We start from the raw sequence: 27262 nt of genomic DNA on the forward strand, positions 1-27262 counted from the left end.
CTGTTTTGGGGGCCAGGAGGATAAGACATAGTGCAAATAGCAGCAGGACCTTTGTAAGGCTTCGTGAACCACCTGGAGAGCCTGAAGGTGTCCTGGTAAGCATGATGCCAGGTGAGGCAGGAGGCAGTGTGGGGGTGAGGGTGCGATTCTGGCCTCCAGGCGGGGGACAGACACCCACAGACAGCCCTCAAGCTCGCTGCCTGCTTTCCCATCTACAAAGGTCCTTCAGTCCTTATAGAATTCTGGTGAGAGAAAACGAGGTGACTCTTAAGAAGGCACCTAGAGGTGGTAAAGATAATATTCCAAGGTAGACCCTTATCTGCTACCAGGTCCAGAGGGCAATTCAGCCTGGCTGAGGTATGACAACTGGTCTATGAAAGCCATTGCTTTGCCCAGCTACCCGCAGAGCACAACTGAACTGGCCGCCCCAGACATAAGCCTCTTCTCACGCCTAGGTGCCAGCCTGACTGGGTGTTCACGGGACGCTAGAGGCCTTCCACTTTGTTCCACCTCAGAACAGGCGAATATGGCAATGCCCACCTGCCTCGTCTCCTCCTCTGTCTCTCACCCAACCGCTGATCCGTTCATTCAACAAAAGACTTGCTGAGAAGCAGAAAAGCCTAAGGGTTCAGAATTACCCCCCGCAACCCCTTTGCAGTTTTGTTTTCTTCAGTTTGAGCTCTCTGTGTCAACTGTGGTCTCAGAGTACACGACCCTCCTTCTGACAAACTGTCAGAGGGTCAGCAGCGGCCTAACGCTACGTCACAGCACGTACTTCATCTCCTCACGCAGGCATTTTATCATTTCTCAGCATTACAAGATGGGTGAGCGCAGGACAGTAAGACATCAGCAGAGAGACCACAGTCACATAACCTGTATTACAGTATATTGTCGTAATTGTTCTATTTTATTGTTAGTTATCATAGTTACATAGTTTATCATAGGCACGTACAGATAGGAGAAAACGTAGTATATATATTTGGCACCACCCGAGGTTTCAGGCATCCCCGCAGACCTACTGTAACACTTAAGTGTTCAAAAAAAGCACCTGATGTGAACACCACCACCTACAGGTTGGCTCTTACTATTACTACATGCAAGGAACTTTTCTAGGCCCTTGGGTACTGGTAAAAAAAAGGAACCACCAAGCTCCTGCCTTTATAGACCTTATGTTCAATGAGAAAGAAAAAAAAATATGTTCAAAGGTGGTACGTGCTCTAGAAGAGAATGAGGTGAGGAAAAAGGATTGAGACTGCTGGGGAAGAGGGCGTCCAGATAAAGTACCACTGAGAAGGGGCATTTGAGAAAAGACTCAAGGAATAAATGTGTGAGCCATGCAACTACCCGGGAAGAACATTCTAGACAGAGGCAAGCCAGGATCAGAGGCTGTGACAAGGAAGTGTCTAGCAGGCTTTCGGAGGAGCATGGAACTCTACGTGGTAGGAACAGAGTGTGCGTGGTGGGGGCCAGAAGTAGCAAAGGCGGGGTCCAGAAGGTCCCAGGGAGTCACTGCGCACAGCTCTGGCTGTTAAATGTTGAGGCCAACATTTAAAGAACTACAGAACAGCAGAAAACAGATGTTCAAACAGGATGTAAAGGCCACTTAGAGTAGGTAAACGATTAACTTTGTGGGGATGGGTAGTGTGGTGGTGAAAGCAGTCAGAGAAGGCTTCCAGGAAATAGGGACTTCTGGGCTGGGTTTTGGAGGCTGAAGAGGAGCTAGTGACTGCCCACAAACACGGAGCTTTGCAGATAGCGGGTGCACAATATGGAGCTGTTGAACTGAAACGAATGGTTTTGGCATCCTGGAGCTTTGAAAGAAGTAGAAAGGGGCAGGGGCGCCTGAGTGGCTCAGTCGTTAAGCGTCTGCCTTCGGCTCAGGGCGTGATCCTGGCGTTCTGGGATCGAGCCCCACATCAGGCTCCTCTGCTGGGAACCTGCTTCTTCCTCTCCCACTCCCCCTGCTTGTGTTCCCTCTCTCCCTGGCTGTGTCTCTCTGTCAAATTAATAAGTAAAATCTTAAAAAAAAAAAAAAAAAGTAGAAAGGGGCAATACTCTACCTCAGAGAGGCTTTCTCAGCCAGGTTGAGACGTAATAATTTCCAAGCAGGTTAACAAGCTCACTTAGAACACAGAACACCTGCATTCCTCTCTAACAGTTATTTCGACTAGTCACCGAATTCCCCTAAATTTGACTATTCTGAGATTTTCCTCCAGTGACTCTAATAAGAAAGGTTTACTGTCAACAGCTTTATGAGAAAAAGCACTGTTGGCACAAGTCAAGAAAACGGACTGTGGAACAGAAGTAAGGGCGCTGCCTCTGTCACAAAGGCCAAGTCACAGCATGGAGAAAATGGGATTCCCAGAAACAGCCAAAGAGCAGAGAAGATGATGGGGCGCTGCCCCCCGCCCCTCCCCATGGGGTGGAGGCGCTGGCCTGCCCCCTCTCTCCTGGTTGGTTGTGACGGGATCTCCTCCACAAACCCTCCAGCTCCACCCAGTCCTGGGTAAACCATTAACAGAGTTACTACGTCCAGGACATATCAGGTGCAAGTGGATTTCTATAGAAACTGTGCAGCCAAGAAGACAGATGCAGACCCAGGTCTGGGGGCAGGATCTAGAGGAAGTAAGGCCAGGAATTTGGGGGGAAAAAAGACGAAAGAGAGAAAAAGGAAGGGAAAGTTTCTAGGCCTTGAAATTGGGGTTTGGGCCAAATTCGGCCAGCTATTTGGGATGGGAGGTAAGGGACACATTTGTTAAGTTACAGCTGAGAGATCCAGGGTCTGGCAGGAAAAGGTGTTTGATAAATACTGACTGACTGGATTAAAAACATTTCAGCTGCCCGTTGGTATCTCCCATTCTCGGCCTGTGCTGTCCTCAAAGGAATGACCTTTTTTCCCAGGTGGCCGCTGCGCTGACGGCCAGCAGTGGGTGTGGATTTGTGTCTCCACAGGTGCAACCCAGGAGGTGGCTGTAGTGACCCATCTCCATGCATGAGCTCCACACATGCCAATCAACGAGCCAACAAGCTCTTTCCTAAAGGAGCGAGCCAGACCCACCACATCCTCTAACACACGCCCGCAGGCATGAGAACGCTCATAAACTCTTCACGCCAGCCCAAAGGCGGAGACGACACCCGTGTCCGTCAGCTGGTGAATGGATAAACAAACAGTGGTCGATCCACAAGTGGGACACTATTCAGCAATAATAATAATAATAATAATGAAAAAAGAATGAAGTAGTGATACATGAACGTGCATGAACCTCATGAACATGACACGGAGTCAAAGAAGCCAGCAATCTCCTGGAAAGGCAAATCTCCAGAGACAGAACACAGATCCGTGGATGCCCGGGAGCTGGGGCAAAGACTGCCAACGGGCACAAGTGAGCTTTTTGGGATGATGGGAATGCTATAAAACTGGACCTGGGTGGTAAAGGCACATCTCTATCAATGTGATTAAAAAATTGTTGAATTGTGTCCTTACGTGGAGTGAATTTTATGGTAACTCACATCTCAATGAAGCTCTCTAAAAAGCACACCTCAGTTGGAGGCTGGGCTCCTGCAGCAGCAAGTAGTGAGGCTTCCCGAGGACCTACTCTCTGTCAGGCATTGCTCTCGGCCCAAACCTGCATTAATCTATTGATTCCTCCATCAACCTTCTGGGGTAGGTAGTGTTATCCCCACGCACAGAGGAAGCAACAGGACGGGGAGGTTAGGAACTTGCCCAACATCACAGAGAGTGGGGGGTGGAGCCTGACTCCGGAGTATTACTCAGCTGGGGTCTCTGGGATCAGGACTGGCTAGGTTAACAACAGCTGTCCACTTCTCCAAAGAGCAAACATTCCCCCAACTAGGGCCAACCCTGTCCCCTTTTCAGTTCCTCTTCCTCTTCCTCTTCCCCTGCAACCTGTCTCCTCCACCACCACTCCTTGCTACCCTGGACTATCCGGATTCATTGTCTTTGCATCTCCAACACTCGCCAGGGAGTTCAAGATGGGCTCTGATTAGCCAGTTTTCCCAGGATCTGAAGCTGATTCCACGGTGGGTCTTGAGGTTAACTCATTTTTCCCTCCATATCGCCAGAATGCTTTTCACATGAATTACACAGCTCTTTGCAAAATAAAATGAGCATAATCATTCTGTACATTTACAGGATCTTTACAGGAAGTAAAGAAAATAGGAATCAGGAATATACACGTGGTTTTCAGAAAGCAACCTGAACATTGCCATTCCTTCAAAAGACCTGTTCTAATAGTCTGGCCTGAGGCAAATACCTAAATCTTTCCCAAGAAATGCATCATGAGAACCTTAACAGGCCTGGACATTCGGGTTAGGGAAGAATAATGCTCTTGATCTGAGATTACATGGGATTTTTTGCCGTGGCACCACCCCCGAGTTCCTCCCTCGCTGCCGGAGAGAACACTTCTTACAGAGTGCTGAATTGGAAGAGCGCGCAACCCAAATCAACATTACCAGTACAGCAAAGCAGCGGTGGTGTGTGCAGGTGGGGCATTAAGGGAAAAAAGCGAGTGGTTTCCCTCAAGTCAGGACTCTTTCCCATTGGGGGAGTGAGCCTGGGGTTGGCTGGGTGTGAGGTAGATTTCCAGCTGTCACCCGCTCAACGGAACACTGAAGCCTGGGGCTTTCTCAATTGCTGTCAATTGGCTTCCCCTGGGTCCTGTAGCCTTGGGTGAACATGATGGACAACCTTGAAAAGGTTCTGAGATAAAAGCTTCCTTGTTCCCCTTGCAGATCACACAGAAGACTCTGAAGGCAGAGATCAGCCTAATTAGGGCTGCAGCGCTCCTACGGTTAAGGGACTGGAAGCTTGAGCTGCCTCCCCCACCTTCAGAGCTCCAGGCTTTCCGTTCAGACCAGAAACACCCCTCACTCTAGTCTCCCTGCTCTTTGATGATACTCTAGCTGCAAAAATAACGAACACCCTGAGCTCTAAAATACTGAGGCCTGGAGAGAATTGTTAGAGGCTGAAGACCCAACCTGTGAATCCATGGGGTCTTGACTTCCCATCCCCTCTCTGAAGTTGGGGGAACATTATGGCTTCAACAAAACCCTCCACAGAGGCCTGGGATAAACTCAAAATCAGCCTCTTTCTGGCTTATGTAGCAGCACCGAGAGAATGTTGAATAGGAAATGCCCCCCACACAAGATTCCTAGGTTTTCCTAAAATACTGACAGTCTCACTGCCCTCCCCCTGTATTAAAACCTTTCTTGAGCTTCCTGTGGTCCCAGAATCAAGTCTGCATGCTCTGGCTGAGCCTGAGTATCTGCTCATGGTGTGTTTCCTCCTCCAGCTCTGCCTCTCACATCATCTCTCTTCGGTCATCGCTAAACTTCCGATAACTCACCACGCTTTCTCTTTCCCCCACGGGCCTTTACGTCTTGACCTGTACAGTCCTTCACGTCTATGACCTGTACAGTCCTTCTCAAACCCCCTCAGTCTGCTGTCAGGAGCTGCTGGACACACTTTCCCCAAATCTCCCGCTTCCCCCCTCTGCAGGCTGAGTGGCGCGATCCCTAAGCATCCCGGTTATATCACTGTTACAGGGCCCAACCCTGTGGGGGTGGTATTGCCTGTGGACTTGACTGGCTTCTCTGGGAGGCCTGAAGCTACCTGAGGACAGGGACTCGTCCCCTGACATCTTCCCGACCTCCCAGCCCAGTCCACAGCACGCTCCAGCTTACCCAGTGGACGGGAGAATCAACCATAGCAGGCAAGAGAAAGCCTTGGATTTCTGTGACCTGCAGGGCTCTGCAGGAGTCTCTGCTGAGGAGCTCATGTGCAAAGGCAGCTTTATTAGCATGTATCCAAATCAAAGTCCAAGATGAGCTTCCTGGCTCCTAGGACACGTGAATGAAAAGCACAAGCACATGCACACGCTCTCATTTTTTTTCGTGCCTTCAAATGGGAGTTGCTGTGTACCTATGGCATGCCGGGCGGGGTGCTGGGGATATGGAGGTGAACGGACCAGGCGTGCTCCTGCATTACGGAGCACTGAGCCAGGTCACTCTGGGGAATGCGAAATTCCTGTTGGAAAGCAAAGCTAGTGGTAGATTTACAGACAATGGGCCACATGAGAACTTTTAAGGACTGGCTGGGATTCAAGAGTCTTAGGAAAGAAGGCTTCAAAGATAGAGTCTTTTTCTACGTGGTGGTGAGGAACCGTCTTCCCCGAGAGGAAGTGGAGATAGGAGAGGAGGAAGTGAGTTTCAGAAGCAACTATGGAGACCCAGGGGGTACAATCTCAGCTCGATTCCTGTGATGGTGGTAAGAGCTGTGATAGCTTAAAACTTCCTGCCAGAGGAGAACCCACAGCTCCTCTCGGCACCTGCGGGCAGGTGAATGAAGATGACAGGTCCAGCACTAGGATACCTGCCCCGCCTGCGGCCCCGCAATGCTACTAGGCCACGCCTGCGCTCAGACCAAACCAGCACTGAACCCAGAGTCCATGACATGTGAGCCCACAACCGCAAATCTCAGTCCCCGGCATCCAGAAAGTGGGGCTGTTCCTGCCACCTCCCGGGATACTGTGAGGACCGAATGAGACAACGTGCTGGGACGTGTTTGGTACGCACTGCCGTGAAGTCTGCACGTAAAAGGCTGCTCGAGTTAGGATGCTGATGTGGTCATTGTCAATCAAGGCACTACATGAAGACTGAATGAAGCGATGATTCAGATGCTTAGCTCTGTGGTAAAGTTGGATGAGTCACAGTATATTGCATTATATGATATCACAATATAATTATACACTGTGATAGGATACATAATATCATCTATTAAGTAATCAACAGTACTAGTTTGCATTTACGGAGCACTATGTGCCAGGTCTGTTCTGAGCACTTCCTGCCCTAAGAAGTCTGTTATTATCCTTATCATACAGGAGAGGAAACTAAGGTCCAGAGAAGCTGATGAACACACTTAAGTCATACAACCAAAAAACTGTGAACCAGCTGGCGGGGCTGCAGAGCATGCCCTCTGGCCACGAACAGGCATCCAGAATATCAGACACACTGCCCTGAAGCCTGTGCCCACCGCTCTCCCTCTCCAACAGCAGCATCCAGGACTGTCCTGGAGCTCTTCAGCCTGTCGCCTCCAACCTTCCCTTAGAAACCTATCTGGGATCTCCAGTCTACACCCACTTCCATTTTCAACACACCATTGCTATTTTAGCCTGCACGTTCCTCATCTCCTATTGTGTAAAGATCTTTTGATCATCCCAAGACACTCTGCTTTGCCTTCTAAGAGGAGACCCCCATTCCCGAAATGTGGTCAAGGAGTTCATACTGCCCTGCCCACAGGGGTTCTGAATCTATTTGTAGCTCTGAGCTGCGTTTGAAGACTAAGGAATTAAGATGTTACGGAAAGATGCCAATGGTGCTCTTGGCCTTTACTGCCACGAGCACCAGCCAGAGTTCGCAAGCTCTGTTGGGGGTGGTGGACTCTTGGGCCCTCTTCCCCCACTTCAGCACTGAAACCCTCCTTTTATCTGTTTTATACTTAGGCTTCATGTAAAGTTTCATTTGAAAAGGGGTCGTGTTTGAAAAGATATCTGAAAACCACTAAAAAGTCCTAACATATTTGGAATTATTGAACATATATTAAAGGAATGCTTAGAAACCAGGGGTTTCCTGGTTTCAGCCCCTGCCTTTCTTAGGGTGAGAAATGAAGATCAGGCAGGATCACTGAACCGTCTCTCTGTCCCCCTCCCCACCCAAGTTCTCGTAATGTCCCTCAGAACCTATTCGGTACACAGGTCTGATGGTTTAGGAGGGCTTCACCTTGACCACCCAGTTTCTCCCATTCGAAGTTTCCATTTTGACCTTCCACCATCATAAAGAACATTTTTTTTAAAATTTTTAAGGTTATATTTATTTATTTGACAGAGAGTGGAGACGGAGACAGAGACAGAGCAAGAGCAGGGGAAGCTGCAGAGGGAGAGGGAGAAGCAGACTCCTCACTGAGCAGGGAGCCCAATGCAGGGCTCGATCCCAGAACCCTGAGATCATGACCTGAGTCAAAGGCAGACGCTTAATTGATTTAGCCACCCAGGTGCCCCCATAAAGAACATTCTTAACCCAAGGACACACTAAGTCCCTTGACAGTGTGACACCCCTGTGACAGCATGACAGTGAATGTTTCAAAATTCCATCAAGCCATTATCCAGCTTCTAGAATCTTCCAAAGCATGAAAATAACCACAGAAACATGATGAGCTCTTAGCTGCTCATGAGAGCCCCCTGGGGTAATGGGATAAAAGGACCTTTGAAGAGCCTTACCTGTTTTTCGATGAAAGCATTGATTCTCTGTAGCATTCCCTCACATGTGAATTCATATGGCATGTATGGCTCAATCTGTGGAAACAGAACATGGTACCATGAAAGAGGATAGAGAACCTAGGATACTTACCCATTCCTCCCGATTCACTCACACTCAGCTGCTTCAAGAAGGGCTACAACTATGTACTCGGACGTCAACAGACATGGGTTTACAACCTCACTCTGCTCTTTGCTACTGTGGGACCCTGAGCAAATCACCCACCATCTCTGAGCCTCAGGTTCTTCATGTGCAAAATGGTGAGAAGAAAAATCTATCTCTTTTAAGCTGTGTTGAGGGTTATGTGAAAAAAAAAAAAAAGTGCTTAGTTTGGTGTCTAGAACACAGTAGGCATTCCACAAAAGGTGGGGAGTATCATTGGTTAGAGGTTAAGCTCCACAGGGCAGGCTCCATGGCCACTGGGCTGTGTGGCTCACGGAGGAATGCAGCAAACACCTGCTGAATGGAGGCATGCTCAATGCCATGAGAAGGGCACACGACAAGTGGCTAAGGACCCAGGATGGTGACAAAAGCACTGGTCTGCACTCGTAAGTGATGTTAGCATTACCTAAAGAACTTGTGGGGCAGAAACAGAGTACCAAAGTGCCACAAAGAGTTCAGCCAAGGGGTCCAGGAGGCTAGAAGGTCAAAGCAGACTTCTGCTCATGCTGGGCTTTTAAAGTCAGCTAGGATTCCAGCAAGCCATGATGTGGAAGCCATTCCAGGTAGAGCGAGTAGTAGGAGGTTACACACATAAGAAGAACAGCAGATGGGTAGAGCTTGGGGTTGCAAAGGCCGGTGAGACAAGGCTGGGAAGAGGGTCACTGGATTTTCACAAAAGGATTTCTATATTAAGGAGCCCAAGCTTTACTTGAAGGCAGGAGGAAATTCCTGAAGGTGCTTCTCTGGGGCGCGGGAGGAAATGTGATCACTATTTGGACACCTGGGGAAGGGGAAGACATGTGGGTTTGATCTCTGCTGCACAGCGTGTGTGCCAACACTATGAAGCTTGTGTTTTGGGGGCATCCAGCAAGCATTACCAATCTGAAATAGAAATTTCACTTCTACACTTGGGACAAAATCACTAGCAATCTAGACTGTGACAGCTTCAGAGAGCCCAAGAGCACCTGCCAGCAACAGGATAGAAGGCTGCCGCTTAGGCCCACTCTTGCCGGTCTCAAATTTACAGGATGGAGAGCTGGCTAGAACACCTGTGAGTTGAGGCCTGTGGAAAATGGAACAGTTGACAGAGAAGACATCCTCCCGTGAGCAGCCAAGCAGCTGGTCACAGCGTACCTTCTTCCCTTTGTGTGTCGATTCACACATTACACGTGAAACTCTTCTTTAACCAGGACTATTAATTTCATAATGATCTTCGAATCCACCATCAGGTAATGCAGCACACAGTTTTTATCTCAGCCCTCCCTGGCTACATCCATCCAGAGGAGCTAAAAGAGGCCCAGCCATAAGTATTATACTATCAGGGCAGGACTATTCCCCGAGAGCACAGGTCATCTCGTTCGTCATTAAGTCACCTCAGAAGAGCTCAAAATACTTAGAAAACTGACTTCAATGTTGCAAGGCTGCCCCTTCTCCCCTCAAGCTTTTGCATGTGCTCTGCCCTTTCAACCCAGACACAGCCCTTCACACCAAAGGCAAAACTTTTCTTTTCTTTCTAAGGATATTTATTTACTCAACCTGTGGGTGATTCCAGAGGCTTACTATGACTGGCCTACAGATATGTCTCCTCTCAAAGGTTCACAGAAAGAACAGAAAGAAACCACAATGGAGGTCTTGGCATATCAGGCTCATTTATGTGGTGACAAGCAGAATTTCTGGAGTGAAATGAACCTTGGTGGCCATCTGTCACGACATCAACAGATCCAATTATGTGGTGGGAAGCAGGCTGAATACTCAGGGACCATTCCTACAACTTATTCCAAAGGACATCCTTTAGAAATAGAAATGAATTAATTCAAAGGGCTCAATGCAATAAACACAGAAAAATGGCTCTTCCTACGTCCTGCTACCAACCAAACCCAGTTTAACCAAACGGATGCTGACTCATTAATTGCTTTGTGGCCCGTTCACTGTTTTAAATAATATGAAGCCAAATGATTTTCCTATAAAGGAAAAGCAAAGCAAAAAAAAAAAAAAAAGGGTAATTGTATTCTTAAACCACCCCTGCCAGTGGGTTCCACTAGCCGTCCTGCTGTGGACAGGAACAGGGCCCTCTGTGTGGGAAAGTTCTCCAGACTCCTGGCTTTGGATATAAAAGAACCCTGGCAAGCCACTGAGGTAGGAGTTATTGTGGGGACTGGGGCAGGGGGCCTGTGGTAATTTTCGTATGATAATCCTTCAGGAACAAGTCAAGGCCTGCTTGGGGAATGGAATGAAAGGGAATGCTAGACCACATCCAGTTATGGAGAAACCCAAGTAGGGCCAGTTGTGGAGAAACAGATGAAATGTTCTTGGCCATCCTGCTCTATGGGAAAAGGACTGCTACTCACATGGCCACAGAAAGGATGCCTGCAGGCTGCACTGTGTAGTTCCTGCTTGCCCTGGAAATCTTCCACTATCTTCCCACCTTTTCCTTCCTTTTCTCTTTACCTCCCTTTATGTGAGATGTCCTGTCTCTTCTAGTACCCACTCACTGTCCTAAGTCAGAGCACAATTCCTACAGGGAACTGCTGTCAGAGATCAGCTGACCCTGGACAGACATGGCGTGGCATCACTCAATGAGAGATGGTCTTAGAAGGTACCAGAAGACAGGGAGTTGGGTCCTGACTGTCTCATGGGATTTTAAGTCAGACACATTCTGCAATTTCTCTTGAGGATTTCAAATGTAAACTAGGTCATGCCATTCCCCTGCTCAAAACTTCCCATCATACTTAAAATCCAGAATTCCTAGCATGACCTGTTTTAAAGGCCCTACACATTCTGCCTCCAAGGGACCTTTTTTACAGTTTCCATAATTTCTGAGGAGAAGTTGGTGGTCTTTCATATTGTTATTCTCCCTAAATGTAATAAATTTTTCTCTGGCTGCTTTCAAGATTTTTTCCCCTAATTTTCTGTTTTCAGCAGTTTGGCAATGATGTATACTTGTTTTTCTTCATATTTATCCTGCTTGGAGTTCACTGAGCTCCCAGGATCTGCAGGTTGATGGCATTCATTCATTTCAGAAAATTCTTAGCCATTATCTTTTCCCAATATGTCTTCTGGCCATTCTCTCCTCCTGAGATTCCAGTTATACATAAATTAGGCTGTTTGATATTATACCATAGGACCCATCTTTTTTTAATTTCATTCTTCTCTTTTTGTTTCAATGTGGACAATTTCTCTTGATAAGTCTATTGATAAGTTCATTGATATTTTCCTCTGCTGATAAGGCCACTGAGAGAGTTTTTCATTTCTGATACACTTTTCGTTCTAGCATTTTTTCCTTTGGCTTTGCAAAAAAATTTCGAGCTTTCTGTGTGAAATTCCCCATCTGTTCACATACACTCTCCACCTTTTCACCAAACCTTTTAATGTATTTATCTTAGCATTTTGAAGTTCCTTTCTAATAAATTCCAACATCTGGGCCATCTCTAGGTCTGGTTTTAATAACTGTTTCCTCCCATAATGACGCTCATGTTACCTTGCCTTTTTGAGTGTCATGTAATTCAAAATCTTGTAATTAAATATGAGAAAACTTGGCACTAAATACTGACCCATTTCTAACAAGCATAAGGATTTTAATGACACTAGTTTTTGTATTAATCTCATTACTTACGTCAGCTCTCATTTCCACTCTTATCTTTCCCTTTACTTCTTTCCATATTTCTTTTCGTTCCTAAATTTTATATTATCTTAACACACTAGTCAAAAAGACCTAGGCTCCAGTCCAGGTTTTACTACTAGCTGTGTGATCTTGGGTAAATTACTAAATTTCTTTAAACCTCAATCTTTTTATCTGTAGAAGAATTACGTGAGATAACGCTTATAAAGATTAAATGAGAAAATGCTCATAAAGATACAGAGAGATTGTAGATGTGTAGAAAAAGGTTCTCTCTACATAAGAGCTACTGTTATTTTTTTTCTCACGTGGTCTTGGATAATTTTTGGAATAAGGTGGAAAAAGGTTGATCAGAGTTTTAAAATGAAGAGCACAGGAGACTCCATGGAGTGAAGAGAGTCAATCTCATGTAGCAACGAGCAAATACAACTCAGTACTTCACTCAGTACTACACTTCTTTCTGTATCAGGCATTCCCATTAGATTGTGGTTTGACAGAAGGGATCTATCGCCAGAAAGTTTTGTACTCCATGATCTAAGATTTTCTGCCTCTACGTTACCTTTCAAATTACTCCTTTTCAAGGGTGTGCGCATTTATCCAAGTGTTGTGGGTTGAATTTATGTCCCTCAAAAAGAAAATGTGCAAGTCCAAATTCCCAGGAGCTGTAAACGTGACCTTATTTGGAAACAGGGTCTTTGCAGATGTGATCAAGTTAAGAAGAGGTCCTACTGAATTACAGTGGGCCCTAATCCAGTATGATTGATGTCCTTCCAAGAATGGAAAAGACAGACAGGCAGACAGACAGACAGACAGACACACACACACACACAGATTGAGGTGCCGCAGCTGCAAGTCAAGGAAAGCCTGGGCCGCCAGAAGATGGAAGAGGCAGGGAAGGCTCCCACACTAGAGGCTTTGGAGGGAGCATGGCCCTCCCTGACATCTTAATTTTGGACTTCTAGTCCCTGGAACTGAGAGAGAATACATTTCTGTTGTTAAAGCCACCGAGTTTGTGGTTCTTTGTCATGGTAGCCCAGTGGAACTAATATCCTAAGGGACTCAGGGACTCAAGAGAAAAAGATAGAAGCATCAGCCTCCACAGGAATGACTCCCTGGTGGTGAGGCTCTGGATGTGTGGCAGACATTCTGAGGTAGCCTAGAGGGGCCACATTCTACTCAGCCTCTTCCCCTTTACTCACACTGTGCCTTGAACCCATGTCCTTCTGGGTCCACTTATCAGCTCAGCTTTGCAAACTCCTACTCGTCCTAAAAGGCTTAACCCAGTGCTACATTTTCCAGAAAGCTTCCCCCGACATCCACTTCTCCATCTTTTACCTGCTGTTGTTGGCACTGCACACATTCGGCAAATACCTATGGATTTGTAATCCATTAGGTAAATCACTATGCTGGGTACAGAATACAGCAGCGAGAGAGACATATTTCCAGCCCTCATGTTGCTGACAGTCTAGTGTAATTCCAGACTGCTGATGACAAAAATAAGACTATTATATGTGCAACACGAGCAGCGATTTGATAATACCAACTGAACACTTGCCATGTGGTAGACGCTCCATGAAGTGCTTTATCTTCCTTATCTCACTGAATCCTTACAAATACCTACATAGTGGGCACTGCTACTCACAGAGGTTAAGTAACTGCCTGAGGGGACGCTACTCATACGTGGCAGAGCTGGAGCCCCAACCCCAAGCTAATTCCCGCCTGTCCTCCTTACAACCGTGCCTCTACTGCTTCTCCTAGATAACTTTCAGAGAGTGTAAACAGTGTGCCAGTAGGAGGAGCACAGACAGCAGGGCGCACCCAGACTGTGGAAGGCAGTCGGGGGGTTGGGAGAGGTTAACCTGGCCCATCCCTATTGGGCCGTAAGCCTCTTGCAGGCAGGGAGCCAGGCTCGGTTATGTTTACGGTAGTAAGTATCTGTGAAGGTGGCTCAGAGGCTGCTCTGCTTATAGCAGGTACTTAATAAGTGTCTGCGAAATTGATCAGGAGAACCCAGAGATGTCAGTTACTTACACAGAATTCTATTAAGATGTTTAGGTACAAAAAGTCAAATAAATAAGTGCTATATAAAAACATTTCCCAGTATTTCCTTAGTAGTTCCTATCATTCTTACCTTTTTGTAGGGGAGCGAGTCTGTGTTTTCTGATCTCTGTGAGAGCGACCAACATTAGGCAGTGAAACAGATGTAATTCAAACTCCTCCTACTGTATCTGGGACCCAGCAGTCATGCCAAGAGGTTCTGGAGACTCCACGCACACAGGGGCACAAGCTCTGTTCCCATCCGCCAGAGCACCCATGAACCCTCCCCAGGGAGGGTTCTACAAATCCTACACTGTGGCTCTTCTAATCCCAGAGTTAAGCTGACATGGAAATGTTCTAATTACTCAAGCACAGGGCTCGTGAGGCTTTCCACACATTTTGGTTCACAGTACAGATGGAGAAAAACAGAATAAAAGACACAACCTTCTGACTTAAAATTGCTTTCACGGCATCCTCCACTTCCTCCTGATTGCTGAGGTCAACCGTCCAAACGTGGGGCCGGCCGATGAAAACTTCAGCATAGGGATGCTGGGATGTCAGCTGGAAGAGAAAGACAAAGCACCTCAGTCTCACGAATACTTTTTTTTTTTTTTTAAACCTTCTGTGCTAGATGGAGCGTTATGCTTTTTTTATGGCATTGTACTTGCGTAGCTAACAAGACATTTTTGTCCTTCCTTGATGATCAAAACCTCCTGAGGCCCCGTGAGTGGAGAATAAAAGAGGGATAGCTCCACATCTTGAACCTCACTTAGAAATGTCAAAACCAGGTGACACGGTGGCTGTTACAGGTGGCTTCAACCCCCAAAGCTGCACTAAGACACAATGAAACGTTTAACTCTTGGTCGTATCCCAGCCCTGAACATCACCTCAGTCAAACTAGTATCTGTTACAAAACACAGGTTAGGACACATAGGTAAGCATGAAAAAATTACAATAAAGCCAAAAGCTTTAAAGTCATAGGAGGACGAGTAACAGTACATACGAAATGTGAAGAAAGAGAAATAAGGCGACCCGAAACACAGAGAATTTTGGAATGGTTTCAGGACGAATCATTAGCATCATGTTGGAGCCTTAATACTGATAAAGCCAACTTGGATTCAGCAAAGCTCTAAATTCGGAGGTTTTACTTTAAGAACAAAGGGAGGCCAAAGAAACCCAGGATGGAACCTGGTGATTCTCCATTCTTGAAGGGCCCTTTCTTTGACGGCTAAATTACTGCCCAAACTGGCTTCCACCTTTATTCCTGTATCCCTTTCAGGGAGTAATGGGAAGGGAGCTTTCGGCACATTCGTGAGAGCGTTTTCAGTTCTCACAAAGACTGGGGTGCTGCCTTGATCTGTGAACCCACGGCTGAGGACCCGGGGGCTGCAGACCCCTCACGAGGCGCTACAGTCCTGCAAGAGGCAGGCCGTCCACTTCCCATTTGGCTTCCACCTGCCCCGCTGGGCCTCCATGTGGGCTCACACAATTCAACTCTTCGGCACGGTTTTAATATACATTGAATTTCCCAGGAACGTAATTACCATGTAAATCAAGGGATGTTTGTACTCTGTTTTCTTTGGAACTTCACCCATAAGCTGTTACCACTTTGGAAAAATCAGGGCGGCCGAGTCAATGTCACTCAGATGAAGTGAGTCTCCATTACAACATACCCTATCAGTCTGTAATTTGCAGCTCTCACGTTACTGGCGATTGCATATATATGTATACATATATATGTACAGACACTTTTTAACTTAGCTTCTCTTTTATAATATCACTTATAAGCAACCATAAGCCCTTACCATATAAGGACTAACCATGTTCAGCTGAATGTTTTATTCTTCTTAAGTACAAACTTACTCATTGTAAGGAGGAATGAGACATGTTTTCTACTAGAACTACTTTCTAGTTCTTGGGTATGGCATAATATTTCTTGACTATATATACTGAAATATGTATTTTCTTTAAATTATTTTCCTTTATGTTAGAGGTAGGGAATCATTCTTTTTTGAAATTGCATATGTAGGCAGGGTATATTATTTACGAATTTTATTTCAGGACACAAAAGTAGATCTTAAAATATATTTGTGGGAGAAACAGGTGTTGGGTCTGGTAGGGCTGAGGCCGTTGCTTTAGAGGCTAAGCTGGTTCTCTTTTTCTTCAGACTCCAGTATACACAGAGGATAGGATGATTTAACTGACCCCTCTCGACCTCACTCCTAGCCACCATTCTTTGTATCCTACCTCACCAGTTGTGTGCACACATTACGCTACTCAGGGCAGGAAACCCAGAGTTTAAGTTACTGGGCCTCAGCTCCTAGCTGTCATTGCTACCCTCTCATGGAAATCATGATTCTCTCTTTCTCTCTCTCTCTTTTTTTTTTTAAGAGTTGAGAGAGAGAGAGAGAGAAGGGGGGAGGGGCAGAGGGAGAGAGAGAATCTCAAGCAGACTCCCTGCAGAGTGAGGAGCCTGATGCAGGGCTTAATCTCAGGACCCTGAGATCACGACCTGAGCTGAAATCAAGAGTCAGACGCTTAACTGACTGAACTACTCAGGCGCCCCTGGAAATCACGATTCTGAGGAGAAAATATCCTAGACTTTGCTCTTGCCTCCTCTGCCAGAATCATGCCCCTCGCTGGCTCGTTCAGTTCCCCATTCTTCTGACAGGCACCCTCTTCTTTTGCTCAGCCACGTGGTCAGTGATAGAACCCACAGAGTGACCCCAGCAGCCTCCTGGAGTTGGGGAAGCATCCATTTCTCTGTTGTTTCCTTCCCCCCCTCAGCACACATTTTAGATTCAACACAAATCTGTGAAGCCCCTGGCTGGCTCAGGCACTGTGCACATTGCCTGCATAGACATTCTTTATCACGTTCCCTGTGTATCAATGAGGATTTTGAGATTTACAGGGGTTTACAATTCTGCAAGACCACACAGCCAGGAAGTAGCAGAGCAAATTCAAATAGAGATCCTTAACAGTGCATGAGCTTTTGATGGAAAGGAAGATGACAATTTTACAGTATCTACTGTGTTCTTAAGACAAAGGCGAAAAGAAGCCTGAAGTAAACTCCAGTCTTTTAATCACACTCCTAAAACTTGCCGAAAAAAAAAAAAAATCAAACAAAAAAACCCCAGGATTGAATTTATGCCTGCAGTAGAGCTTTTCTGAAGACAAGCAATTGTCACACTGTTTTCACTTGGTGGCCCGGAGAACAAACGGATTAAATCTTCCAATGGAATCAGGGTAAATTAAAGTTGCCGTCAATGTCACTATGCAGCCACTTACAAATTGGCAGTCGCTCTCCCCTCCCCTTTTTAAGGTCCCTGCTTATTTGCAAGTTTGCCCTAAGCACTTGGAAAATACAGAACACTGAGCCATTATCATTTTATTCATTTACATTTACTGAGGGTTACTTAATTTTAATGAGTAAGGCATTTTGTAATTCATTATTTCCCCTCGCAAAGCTATGCTCCTCCCTGTTAATTTACTGAGAACCATCTGATCTGAGCTACTTCACTGTGTATCAATCAGTAAATTTACTGGAGTATAGTTTGTAAAAGTAATGAAAATCTTATTAAATATGAGACATTATTTCAGAGCGGCTATTAAATGTCTAAGGAGAACGTGAGTTCTCTTTATGGAAAAAAACCCTGAAGCCGCAAAATTTCTAATGGTTTACAAAATGTCGAAATAATGATTAAGAACCTACTAATGTGTTTCCTCCAAATATAAAGATAAAAATCCAATTTATATCACATTAAAAGTATAACCTGAACCAACCACGTTACTTAAGGCATATGAAATTGTTTCCCTTGAGTATATATCGTGGTTTTAAAAATTGGTCCAATGTAAAAGACAAAAATAAAACTAAATTCTCGTATAGAAATTTAGACTTTTTTCTCTTCAAGCCAAAGGAGGGACATATATGCAATTTATATGGATTGATTTATATGGATCAATTGTTGCTTAACTGGAAAAACTAGCAAGAGGCTGAAAAAATAGCTTTGTAATTATGTCCACTTTGGTTAAATTTTTTCCATTTGCACAGTAAAAGAAAGAATAATCGATTTTGACCCTTGGGCATCTATAGAACTGTTGATAGCTCTCTCCCAATGAAATGGCTTTGGTTAGGGGATTCTGTGGCTTTTGTGAGCTGAAAGAGCAGAATGGGTGGCCCACCTGGCCTTGAGGTTGAGTTCACTGGGTCCTCCCAAAGCTGTGTGATGTTGCTGGCTCCCAGCTGGCTCTCTGCACTGTCTCCCGCAGAGAAGGATATGGACATCAGATGGAACCTGCCCTCTTGCATAAAGCAATGTGACCTTCTCGGGATTTCCCTCCAACTCATCAACATTCATGCCTTTTAAGCTTGAAACTCCCCCTCCTCCTTTTCCTTTACAGCACAGCTCTGCCACCATCCCCTTTTCAGTTAACCCAGCACATTCTCCACCTGGCACAATTCCAAGTTGACACTCCCTCCTCAATCGACTTAGCTATTTCTTTCCGTATCAAAACCCGAGCTCCTGGAAAACAGGAAATGTGTCTTAATAAGTATCCCCCATGCAGGAGCTAGTACCACGGACCCTGTAGGGACACAATGCACATCTGTCAAATGACTTTCTGTATCCCAGCCCTCCTGTGAGAGACCAGGACTGATGGAGTCATCTGTGTGAGGTCAACTCACTCAGCAACTACTGAGAGCATCCCACGGTGCCATTCTAACTAGAGTACCATTTAAGCCCTGGTGGAATCATCTGAAGGGATGGGAGGAACCAAGCACCTGGGGGGCAGCTCTAATGCCTATTCTCTTCTTACGCCACGAAGAATGAAAAGCCTCCACCACCTCAATGAGAAGCATTTTACTAAGTGATGACAACGGACAGGAAATGATGAACATCCTTTCCCCAATAACTTCATACTGACTGGTCTGATCTCGGTGACATTACAGCATTCACTAGGAAATGGATTGTGTAGGAGTGTCCTAAATTTTTTTTCAGGAAAAAAATACTCAGTTGTAACAAAGTGTCATCAAAATCTTTAGAATGACTAATAACAAAAAGGTGCCAGTTGCCAATGTAGTCTAAGATACTTTTGACTGATCATTTCCCAAAGGCTCATATATAGAAAGAACAGTAAGAACAGACAGGTTTCTCCGCTCTTCATGTATTCAAAAAACTACACTGAGGGGAAAAAGGAAACCACCATTAGAACTACCATAATAAATGTTGTAGGCAAGATCCGCTGACACATGGTAAAAATAAATGGTCAAAAGTTTGAAGAGAACCAGAATATTTGCAAAGTTTCGAAATATTTTTTTCAATATGGAGAAAAATAGTAACTTTCTAGTGAAGAAACCCAGCAGACACTACTTGAACCAAGTGATCAGGGTGACCACCAGCAGTAATTAGACATACTGACATCATGCCCCCCTTCCCCTGATATATCATACTGAGAAGGCCACACCACTTCTGTGACATTCTTGCTAAAAATGCATCATCTCAAAGTAACCAAGAGACAATATCTGCCACATCCAAAGTAGGCAAGGGTATACAAAAAGGCCAACTGGTACTCTTTCAAAGTGTCATGGTTGTGAAAGACAGTGAAGGACTGAAGAACTGTCACAGACTGGAGGAGATTAAGGAGATATGGCGGGTAAATGGAATGTGGGGTCCTGGACTGGATCTCAGAACCACAAAAGGATATCAGTGGAAAAAATGGCGAAGTTCAATTAGACTCTGTGGTTTAGACAACACTGTGATATCAGGGTTCATTTCTTAGTTTTGATAATTGTACTGTAGTTTTGTAATGTGTTACCACATTACAAAAGCTGGATGAAGGTATTATACCCAAACTCTGTGTACTATTTTTGCAACTCTTCCCTAAGACTAAAACTATTTCAGAATAAATAAAAAGTCAATTCCAACATCTCCACTTGTACATAGAATGAAAAGCAAGAACCCAAGCAGATACTTGTACACAAATGTTCACCAGCAGCACTATTCACAGCAGAGAAAAGGTGGAAACAACCCAAGTGTTTGTTAACAGATGAACAGATAAATAGCATGTGTTGTATTTATACAATGGAATATTATCCAGGCCTCTACAAGGAATGAGATTCTGACACGTGCTACGAACTTGACAACAGTATGCTAAGTGCAACAAGCCAGTCAGGAAAGAAGAAATACCGTCTGATTTCACTTACATCAGGTACTTTCTAGAAAAGGTATATTTAGAGAGAAAATAGGTGCGAGGTTACCAGGGACTGTGGAGAGGGGAGAGAGGGGAGAATGGGGGTTGGCATTTAATGAACATAGTTTCTGTTTCGAACGATGACTAAGTTCTGGAGATGGGTGGTGGTTATGGTTGCACAGGACTGGGAATATACTTAATACCAGTGAACCACACACTTAAAATGGTTAAAATACTAAGTTTTCAATTATGTATATTTAATCACAATAGAAGTAAAAAAAAAAAAAAAGGAACAAAATTACAAATAATTCTCACAATGTGGGCAGAAAAACTTCAGAGATTTCTTACACCTAACTTAAAAATGTAGGGATGATCTACTGACCCCAATTTTCTATCCTAAAGTCTATCCTAAAAGTTCCAAAGAAGTCAAGTCACACGGTAGAGCAGAGATTCTGAAACTGCGATGTTCTCACTGCCGGGGAGCAACTCTTCAGATCATTCCAAAGAATAAGCTCTTCGTGCCAGGCTGACCGCTCCTGATCCGTGCCCTGGCGCCTCCCCCAACGCCTGGCACACAGTGATGCATTAAGTATTGCTGAGGAATGACTTCCCCCAAAGGAACGACTCCCCAAAAGGAAGAATTCAAATGTACTAAATCAGCAGAAGGAAAAGCAAGCATGCTAGTCAACACACACAGTCACCCTCGTCAGAGGCTGTGTGGGCCACAGGCTGTTCTTTCCGAGGGTTACCTGTGGATCTCAATCCTCTTCCCTCCACCTCCTTTGGCCCTTTCACCGCTTACAGGGAGAGTCAGAAAAAAGAATTCTCCAAAGTAATCAGCTCCGTGAATTGGTAAGATCTCTGACTGATCAGTGAAGAATGATCATGGAAAATGCATTTCGTGTTCTTTTTGGGGGAGGGAGGTTCGGGACAATCGGCCCAGGAAGGTTTGAGAGTAGCAGAACTGAACACCGTGGGCTCTACGGCAGCTACATCACGGGCGCCCAGCCGTGCCGTCCCCCGGAGGGCCAGGGGCCCTGCCCGGACGCTGCCTCGGAGAGGCTTCCTCCCTGGGAGCTGCCCACAGAGCCACAGAAATAAGAAGATCACTCTTACGGTTTCTTGCACGCACCCGTTTCTGACCAGATACAGTAACGCCAGCTTGATCACCCCCATGCTCTGCAGGACTTGTGGACTGCCCCAAATCGAACCCAACTGCCTCCAGCGGGGAGTCATCACCTGCTGTGGTTTTTTTTTAAGAGCATCTCTGAAAGCAATTCAAATAAGGCTTCTGCCAACAGTGTGAGCAATGGCAGGATTACGCCTCAGGATGGTGCCTACCTATGGTGGCCAAAAATACCAGGCATGTGACTTCAGGTGCCCATCATATGTCGCGTCTCTCTGACTGAAGGACCCCATGGCCTACTCTTTCTTTCCCACAGCCCATCGTGGAGAGCACGTTTTTCAAAAATGCCTATTAGCCAGTGGATCTCCTTATTCCACGAATGCTAGATACTCAAGAAGTCATTGCTCAGCCACTGAAAAGGCTGGAGAGTTCTGTGTGAATTAGAATAGAGCTGAGGCAGAGGGAAAAGATGCCACAGTTTGTGGGGGCGGGGGAGACAGAAGATCTAAGTCTTGGCTATGCCACAACCTCGTTAGGAGACAGCGTCAGCCATTCCTCCTGAGCTCCTGCCCAACCCCCTCCTTCCACCCAGTTATGTTCAATGATGTTGACAATACCTACTGTCCAAGGCTAGGAGGTTCGAATGGGCTCCTAGCATTCAGTAAGTAGCTAGTATTCATACTGTTGAAAGTAGGAGGATTTTTTTATAGACGCTTACCTCTCGCAGAGTTGGCTTGCCAATGAAAAAGTCTGTGTTTTTGCTGCTTTTGGGTGGGCTGAACTTGGGATTCAGAAAAGCACATCCATTTGCGATGGCCTCCAGGGGAGCTGGGCCCTCGTAAGGGAACCCGAGTCCAACAAACAACTGTAAGACAGAAAAGCACACCATATATAAACACATCAATCAGGACTGGCGTCCCTGGTTCACAGGGGGATATTCTGTGCTTCATTCCCATGTAGAAGCCTCAGAGACTCTGGAAGGTTCCCAGACCCTGGGGGGTGGGGTGAAGAGAAGGCAGCTCACGTCAGGAACTGAGAAATAGGACTGGGGACCTTTACAGGCTCACGAAGCTGCTCAGCGCATTATGTTCTCCTCCTTTGCAAAAAAGAAAAAAAAAAAGTAAAGAAATGAGCATGGAGGGTGGGGTGGAGGTGGGCAGTTGAGGGGGTAGGGAGGCGGGGGTATTAAAATAATAAAAAACGACAACAAAAACCAAGACCCAACAATAATCTTTCTGTAACTCACCAGGAGACATGACTGGAAAAACACTTGCTTAACTAAACAGAAGGTTTCTTCATTGAACCAAAGGAACAACAGGCCCTTTCAGGGATGCTGGGCAGGGGGACAGAAAGGTCACTTGGCGGTTTGATCACAGTTCAAATGGTGCTGCTTTAAAATGATGCTAGGTCAGTAAACACAGGTTTTCATAATGGAGTTTTCACTGGGGGACACCAACAACTTCATTTTTATCTCCCCCTCAGTGGAGGGGAGAGGGTGATGAGTGGCGCCATGGGCCAGGCAGCTCTCCTCAGCAAGCACGCCACATGCGTTCCCTCCGGCAGACAATAGATGGCAGCAAAAACACACTCTCCAAGTCTTCATGCAAACCCTAGCTCCGAGCTGCTGGGACAAAGGGGCCTTGCTGCAGCTCACTGGCAATGATTCCTGGGTCCGAAACTGAAACAGCATCTCAGGGAAATGCCTCAGTGCAGCTCCTCCCCTCGGGACCTTTCACAGTGCTGGAGGGCTGGAAGCTATCGATGGCAGGGTCCAAGTCTGGGCTTGGGGAGGTGTGAGATCTCCCTAACGCACCGAGGAGCCAAGGCTGAGATCACTCAGCCTCCAGAGGCACATCAATCACCAAAGGATAACAGGGCCCCACGGCACCGTTCCCTTCTGCCATCACGCTGAGGAACACCCACACAGCCAGGCCCTGAGCATGAAGGGTATTGGTGAAGTGGATACACAGCAGGCCTGATTCTCCTTTCCTGGGGCCCTTTCCCCAGCACTTCGGTCTTTGCAGCTGCCTAAATGGAACGGTTACTTAGAATGGTTCCATGTGGAGAGACCTGAGTCCCTGCTTCTGGGTTCTCTGGGCACCACTGAGAGATGCAGGAAGTTTGTGCTGGGCACTCAGTTTTGGGACTGAACACTGAGCATGGCCCATGCTGCACATACGGTAGCCCCCACAGGGATTTTTCTGGGACAAGAAACAAAAATCCCAGGTTTTCTGGGTAGACTCCCTATCCATGACTGTATATTATTTTGCCCAAAACAGGGCACTTAACCTTTGTTTTGGAGGAATAACCTTTCATTTCCTGTAAACTTTAAGATGACCAAATATACTGCCAGAGACATCCACTGGAGTTGAGGAGAGCAGCCATGAGTGGCCAGCAGGGCTCCCACTGCCGGCTCTGGGCACTGTCCCTTGGGCAGAACCACTGGGGACATGGGTGAGGAACATCATGTTAGCAGGAGCCTGGAAGATGTAGAATATAAGGGGCATCTCCACCACCATTTGGAGGCCCTGTTTCTGGATCTTACTGTTATTTTTTAAAGACTTTATTTACTTATTTGAAAGAGAGAGAGAGAAAGAAAGGGGGAGGAGAGAGAGAGAGAGAGAGAGAGAATGCATGGGAGGAGCGCAGAGGGAGAGAGAGAGAATCTCAAGCAGACTCCCCGCTGAGCCTGCAGCTCCACTACCATGAAGGGCTCAATCCCATGACCCTGACGTCATGACCTGAGCCAAAATCAAAAGTTGGACTCTTAACTAAATGAGCCACCCAGATGCCCCTGGATCTTACTCTTCTTAAGTAGCTGATAGGAGTGAGATTATTAGAGAGAACTTAGCTATATAGGGTGTGGCCTGAGCATGCAGCTCAGAGGTGGGGGTGGGAGAGGATGCCTGACAGCAGCATTAGAAATGAAGGCAAGAGTGGGAAGGACTCGTCCCAAGACATCACAGCTTTATTAAATATGAAGAATCCACGGTTACCATCCTTCAGGCTTTTGAGCTCTGTGATCCGCCCTCCCTACCAGATTTTGGGGAGGATATGCAGGCTCTCCAGGGGAAGGTGACCTCTCTCAGGTGGTGGCTGGGTGCAGGAAAGCACAGGGCTTCCAGATCCTTTTGACTCTGAGAAGAAAGGTGCTGGAAGATGCAGATGGGGGGCTCTGTGGGTTAAAATGAGACCTGGAGCCCACAATGTGTCCTGACCTCTGAAAATCAGGGCCTGCCACAAAGTGCTGATACCTTCATCAACCTTAAATTGCCAAGAACTTTAGAGGAAATGCAGGACGCACAATGATTGTCTATTTAAATAGAAAATACTGGGAAAAAATTTAATTAGCTCCTTCAGACCAACCAATCTGAACCCAATAATTAAAAGGATTTGAGACTGTTGCTTAATGGACTTGAATGTGACCTAGGTTTAATTATATCTGAATAACAATTTTGCACCATCTCGGCTGCCCTGCTGGCATCAAAATATCTCAGTACACAGAAAGTCAACATTTCGCGCTAACTCTCCAAAGCCTCACAATCTGAGAATGAAACTTAAGCAAATACCATACAATTTCTTGGCAATGAGTTTTCTTGTCACGCTAATTAGGATTGCAGGAAATGCACAACTCAGAAATACCAAAATAACAGTTCTTTGTCACTTCTGTCAATAAGCAATTTTGTCTTGCTTCCTGTGTACTTATTACCTGTGACATTATAATGCAGCAGATGTATGAAGGTCAAATAGCACGCTTGAAGTTTGAATCACAAAAAGGGCAGGCAGAGAGAGCTGCTCACCAGCAAAGGGTAGCCCGTGAACTCCTGAGTCCCATGGCCGTGGCACACGACGGTGCCTTAACCACACTCAATTTCCTTCCCCAGCACTGTGCTACTTACAGACACCCTCAGCACGGGACGGGGCGGGGTGGGGGGGCAAGAGACATATCACAAGAACGCATGCAAGCAGGGGCTTCACTTTTCAAAAGGAAACTGGGCATATTTTATTTACACTTCATCTGCCCTTCAGAAGCCCCGAATCGAATGAGGCTATTCCAGATGACAGAACATCGTCATGGCTGCAACTCCTCCCCGTCGTCAATAAGCATTTCTAAACCCAGGGATTATATGCTCTACAATTAAGTTTCTGAACTAATACTAAGCAAGAGAAAACGCATGAAGCACCACAGATCTTATTCACGGCACAGGATTGGGACATTCCTACACGTACGCCCACAAACGGTTCGGGAAAACCACTCAGAGTCTTACCCTGTGTGAAAGGGAGAAACGGAATTGTTTTAAACCCCAACTGGAGTGGTGAACAAGGAATCCTTTCAACATGGATAAAAGTGGTTCTTAGGAAGGCTCCACGTGAATTTGGTAAGTTTGCAGTCACTCTTGACGGGGAACATCAAGATGATCCAAGATAGAAGACAGGCGCTCAACAAGCTAGAGGAGCGGCGCGCTAGCTGAACTGGTGGAGTGGCTCGGGAGGGGGTTTGAGCAATGACTCAATCAGCTTCTCCAACAGATTGACGACTGGCACAAAGTGGTCAGGACAATGTGGAACTGACAACACAGCGTCTACACTCAGGTCAACCAAAGTTCAAATCCTCACGGCCTCACTTCCTAGTTCTGTAACTGTGGGAAATGTTACATGCCTCTTCCTATGGATTAGCAGAGGTCCATTGATAGTGTATTCTCTCCAGCTGTGGGACCTTAGTCAAGGGAACACAAGCTCTCTAAACTGTCTTGTCATATGTAAAATGGTGCAAATAATAGTGCTTTATTTCATGGACTGCTGCGAGGATTAAATGAGATATTTCATGGAAACGATGCATTCCAAGCTTTGGCACTGAACTGAACATTCACTCAACAGGAGCTGCGATCTAGACCCAACTTCACGCAGCTGCACACACATGACCTTGTATTGTTAGCTAGAGCTTAGGTGTGTGTGAGTTGTGGTTGTCGGTTTTGCAAGACGTTTGGCACCTGCATATGTATTTACAAGTTCTCACAATTCCATAAAGTACCTGGACTAAGAAAAGGGGAGGGACATCCATCAGAAGAGTGAGAAGACATGGTTTACCATGGCCGCCTCATGGAAAGGCCGGTCCCAGGAGCCACGTACTATTGCTAAGCCTTGTTTCTTCTTCATGTAATGATTGGGAATCCTATTTTTGGTAACGTAACTTTATAGTTTTAAAAAGAATCTATATGGTAGCCGAGTATGGAGGAAATGTATTCTCCTGAGAGGTGGTGCTTTCACGTAGCCTAAAGGGTCTTTCTCTGGACATGTGTCTGTCCTTCCGCACTCGATGCCGAAGAAAGAGAATAGTGGCCAAAATCTCTCCTATTTAGGTTTGGCTCTACCCTCTCATGGGCTGCCCACATCCCTAACCTAAACTATAAGAAGATTCTTTTGTAAAGAGCTAGAAGGGCAAAGGAGACAAGACAATGGTACACACCAAGTATGTTTGAGTGCTCAAAGTTTGTCAGAGTTAGCTGTTATGTAAAAGGCTATCTCCTAGAGACCAGCTCACTGGGTAGACTCCCAGACTATCCTTGTTACCCAAGTGGTCTTTCAGAAACAAAACCAATACAACACAACACAAACAACAATACCAAGACCGAAAGTTCACCCACTTCAGTCATCTGGAAATGCCAGTTCAAAATCCCACGCACTGCAGTTTGCATTATAAATGCATTAACTTGGAGATGGGGGGTGGCTAAGAGAAATATCTGGATAAGTTTCTAGCCGTAGATGCTGACCCTCTTTAGCTGCCCGGCACACACTATTTA

At 46.0% G+C, this 27262-nt stretch overlaps 1 protein-coding gene across 2 annotated transcripts in view; it reads right to left on the reverse strand.

The window, feature by feature from the left end:
- Positions 1-27262, reverse strand: part of MGAT5 (alpha-1,6-mannosylglycoprotein 6-beta-N-acetylglucosaminyltransferase) — a 325022-nt gene that overhangs the window by 15515 nt on the left and 282245 nt on the right. For both annotated transcript variants that reach the window (XM_040645552.1, XM_040645556.1), the window contains 3 exons: positions 22180-22326; positions 14591-14707; positions 8295-8369 (listed from right to left, as the gene is read on the reverse strand). In XM_040645552.1, the coding sequence (XP_040501486.1) occupies positions 8295-8369; positions 14591-14707; positions 22180-22326 (339 nt within the window). The remainder of the gene's footprint in view (positions 1-8294; positions 8370-14590; positions 14708-22179; positions 22327-27262) is intronic.

This window comes from Ursus maritimus, unplaced genomic scaffold, assembly GCF_017311325.1.
Source record: "Ursus maritimus isolate PB19 unplaced genomic scaffold, ASM1731132v1 scaffold_1, whole genome shotgun sequence".
Lineage (NCBI taxonomy): Eukaryota > Metazoa > Chordata > Mammalia > Carnivora > Ursidae > Ursus > Ursus maritimus.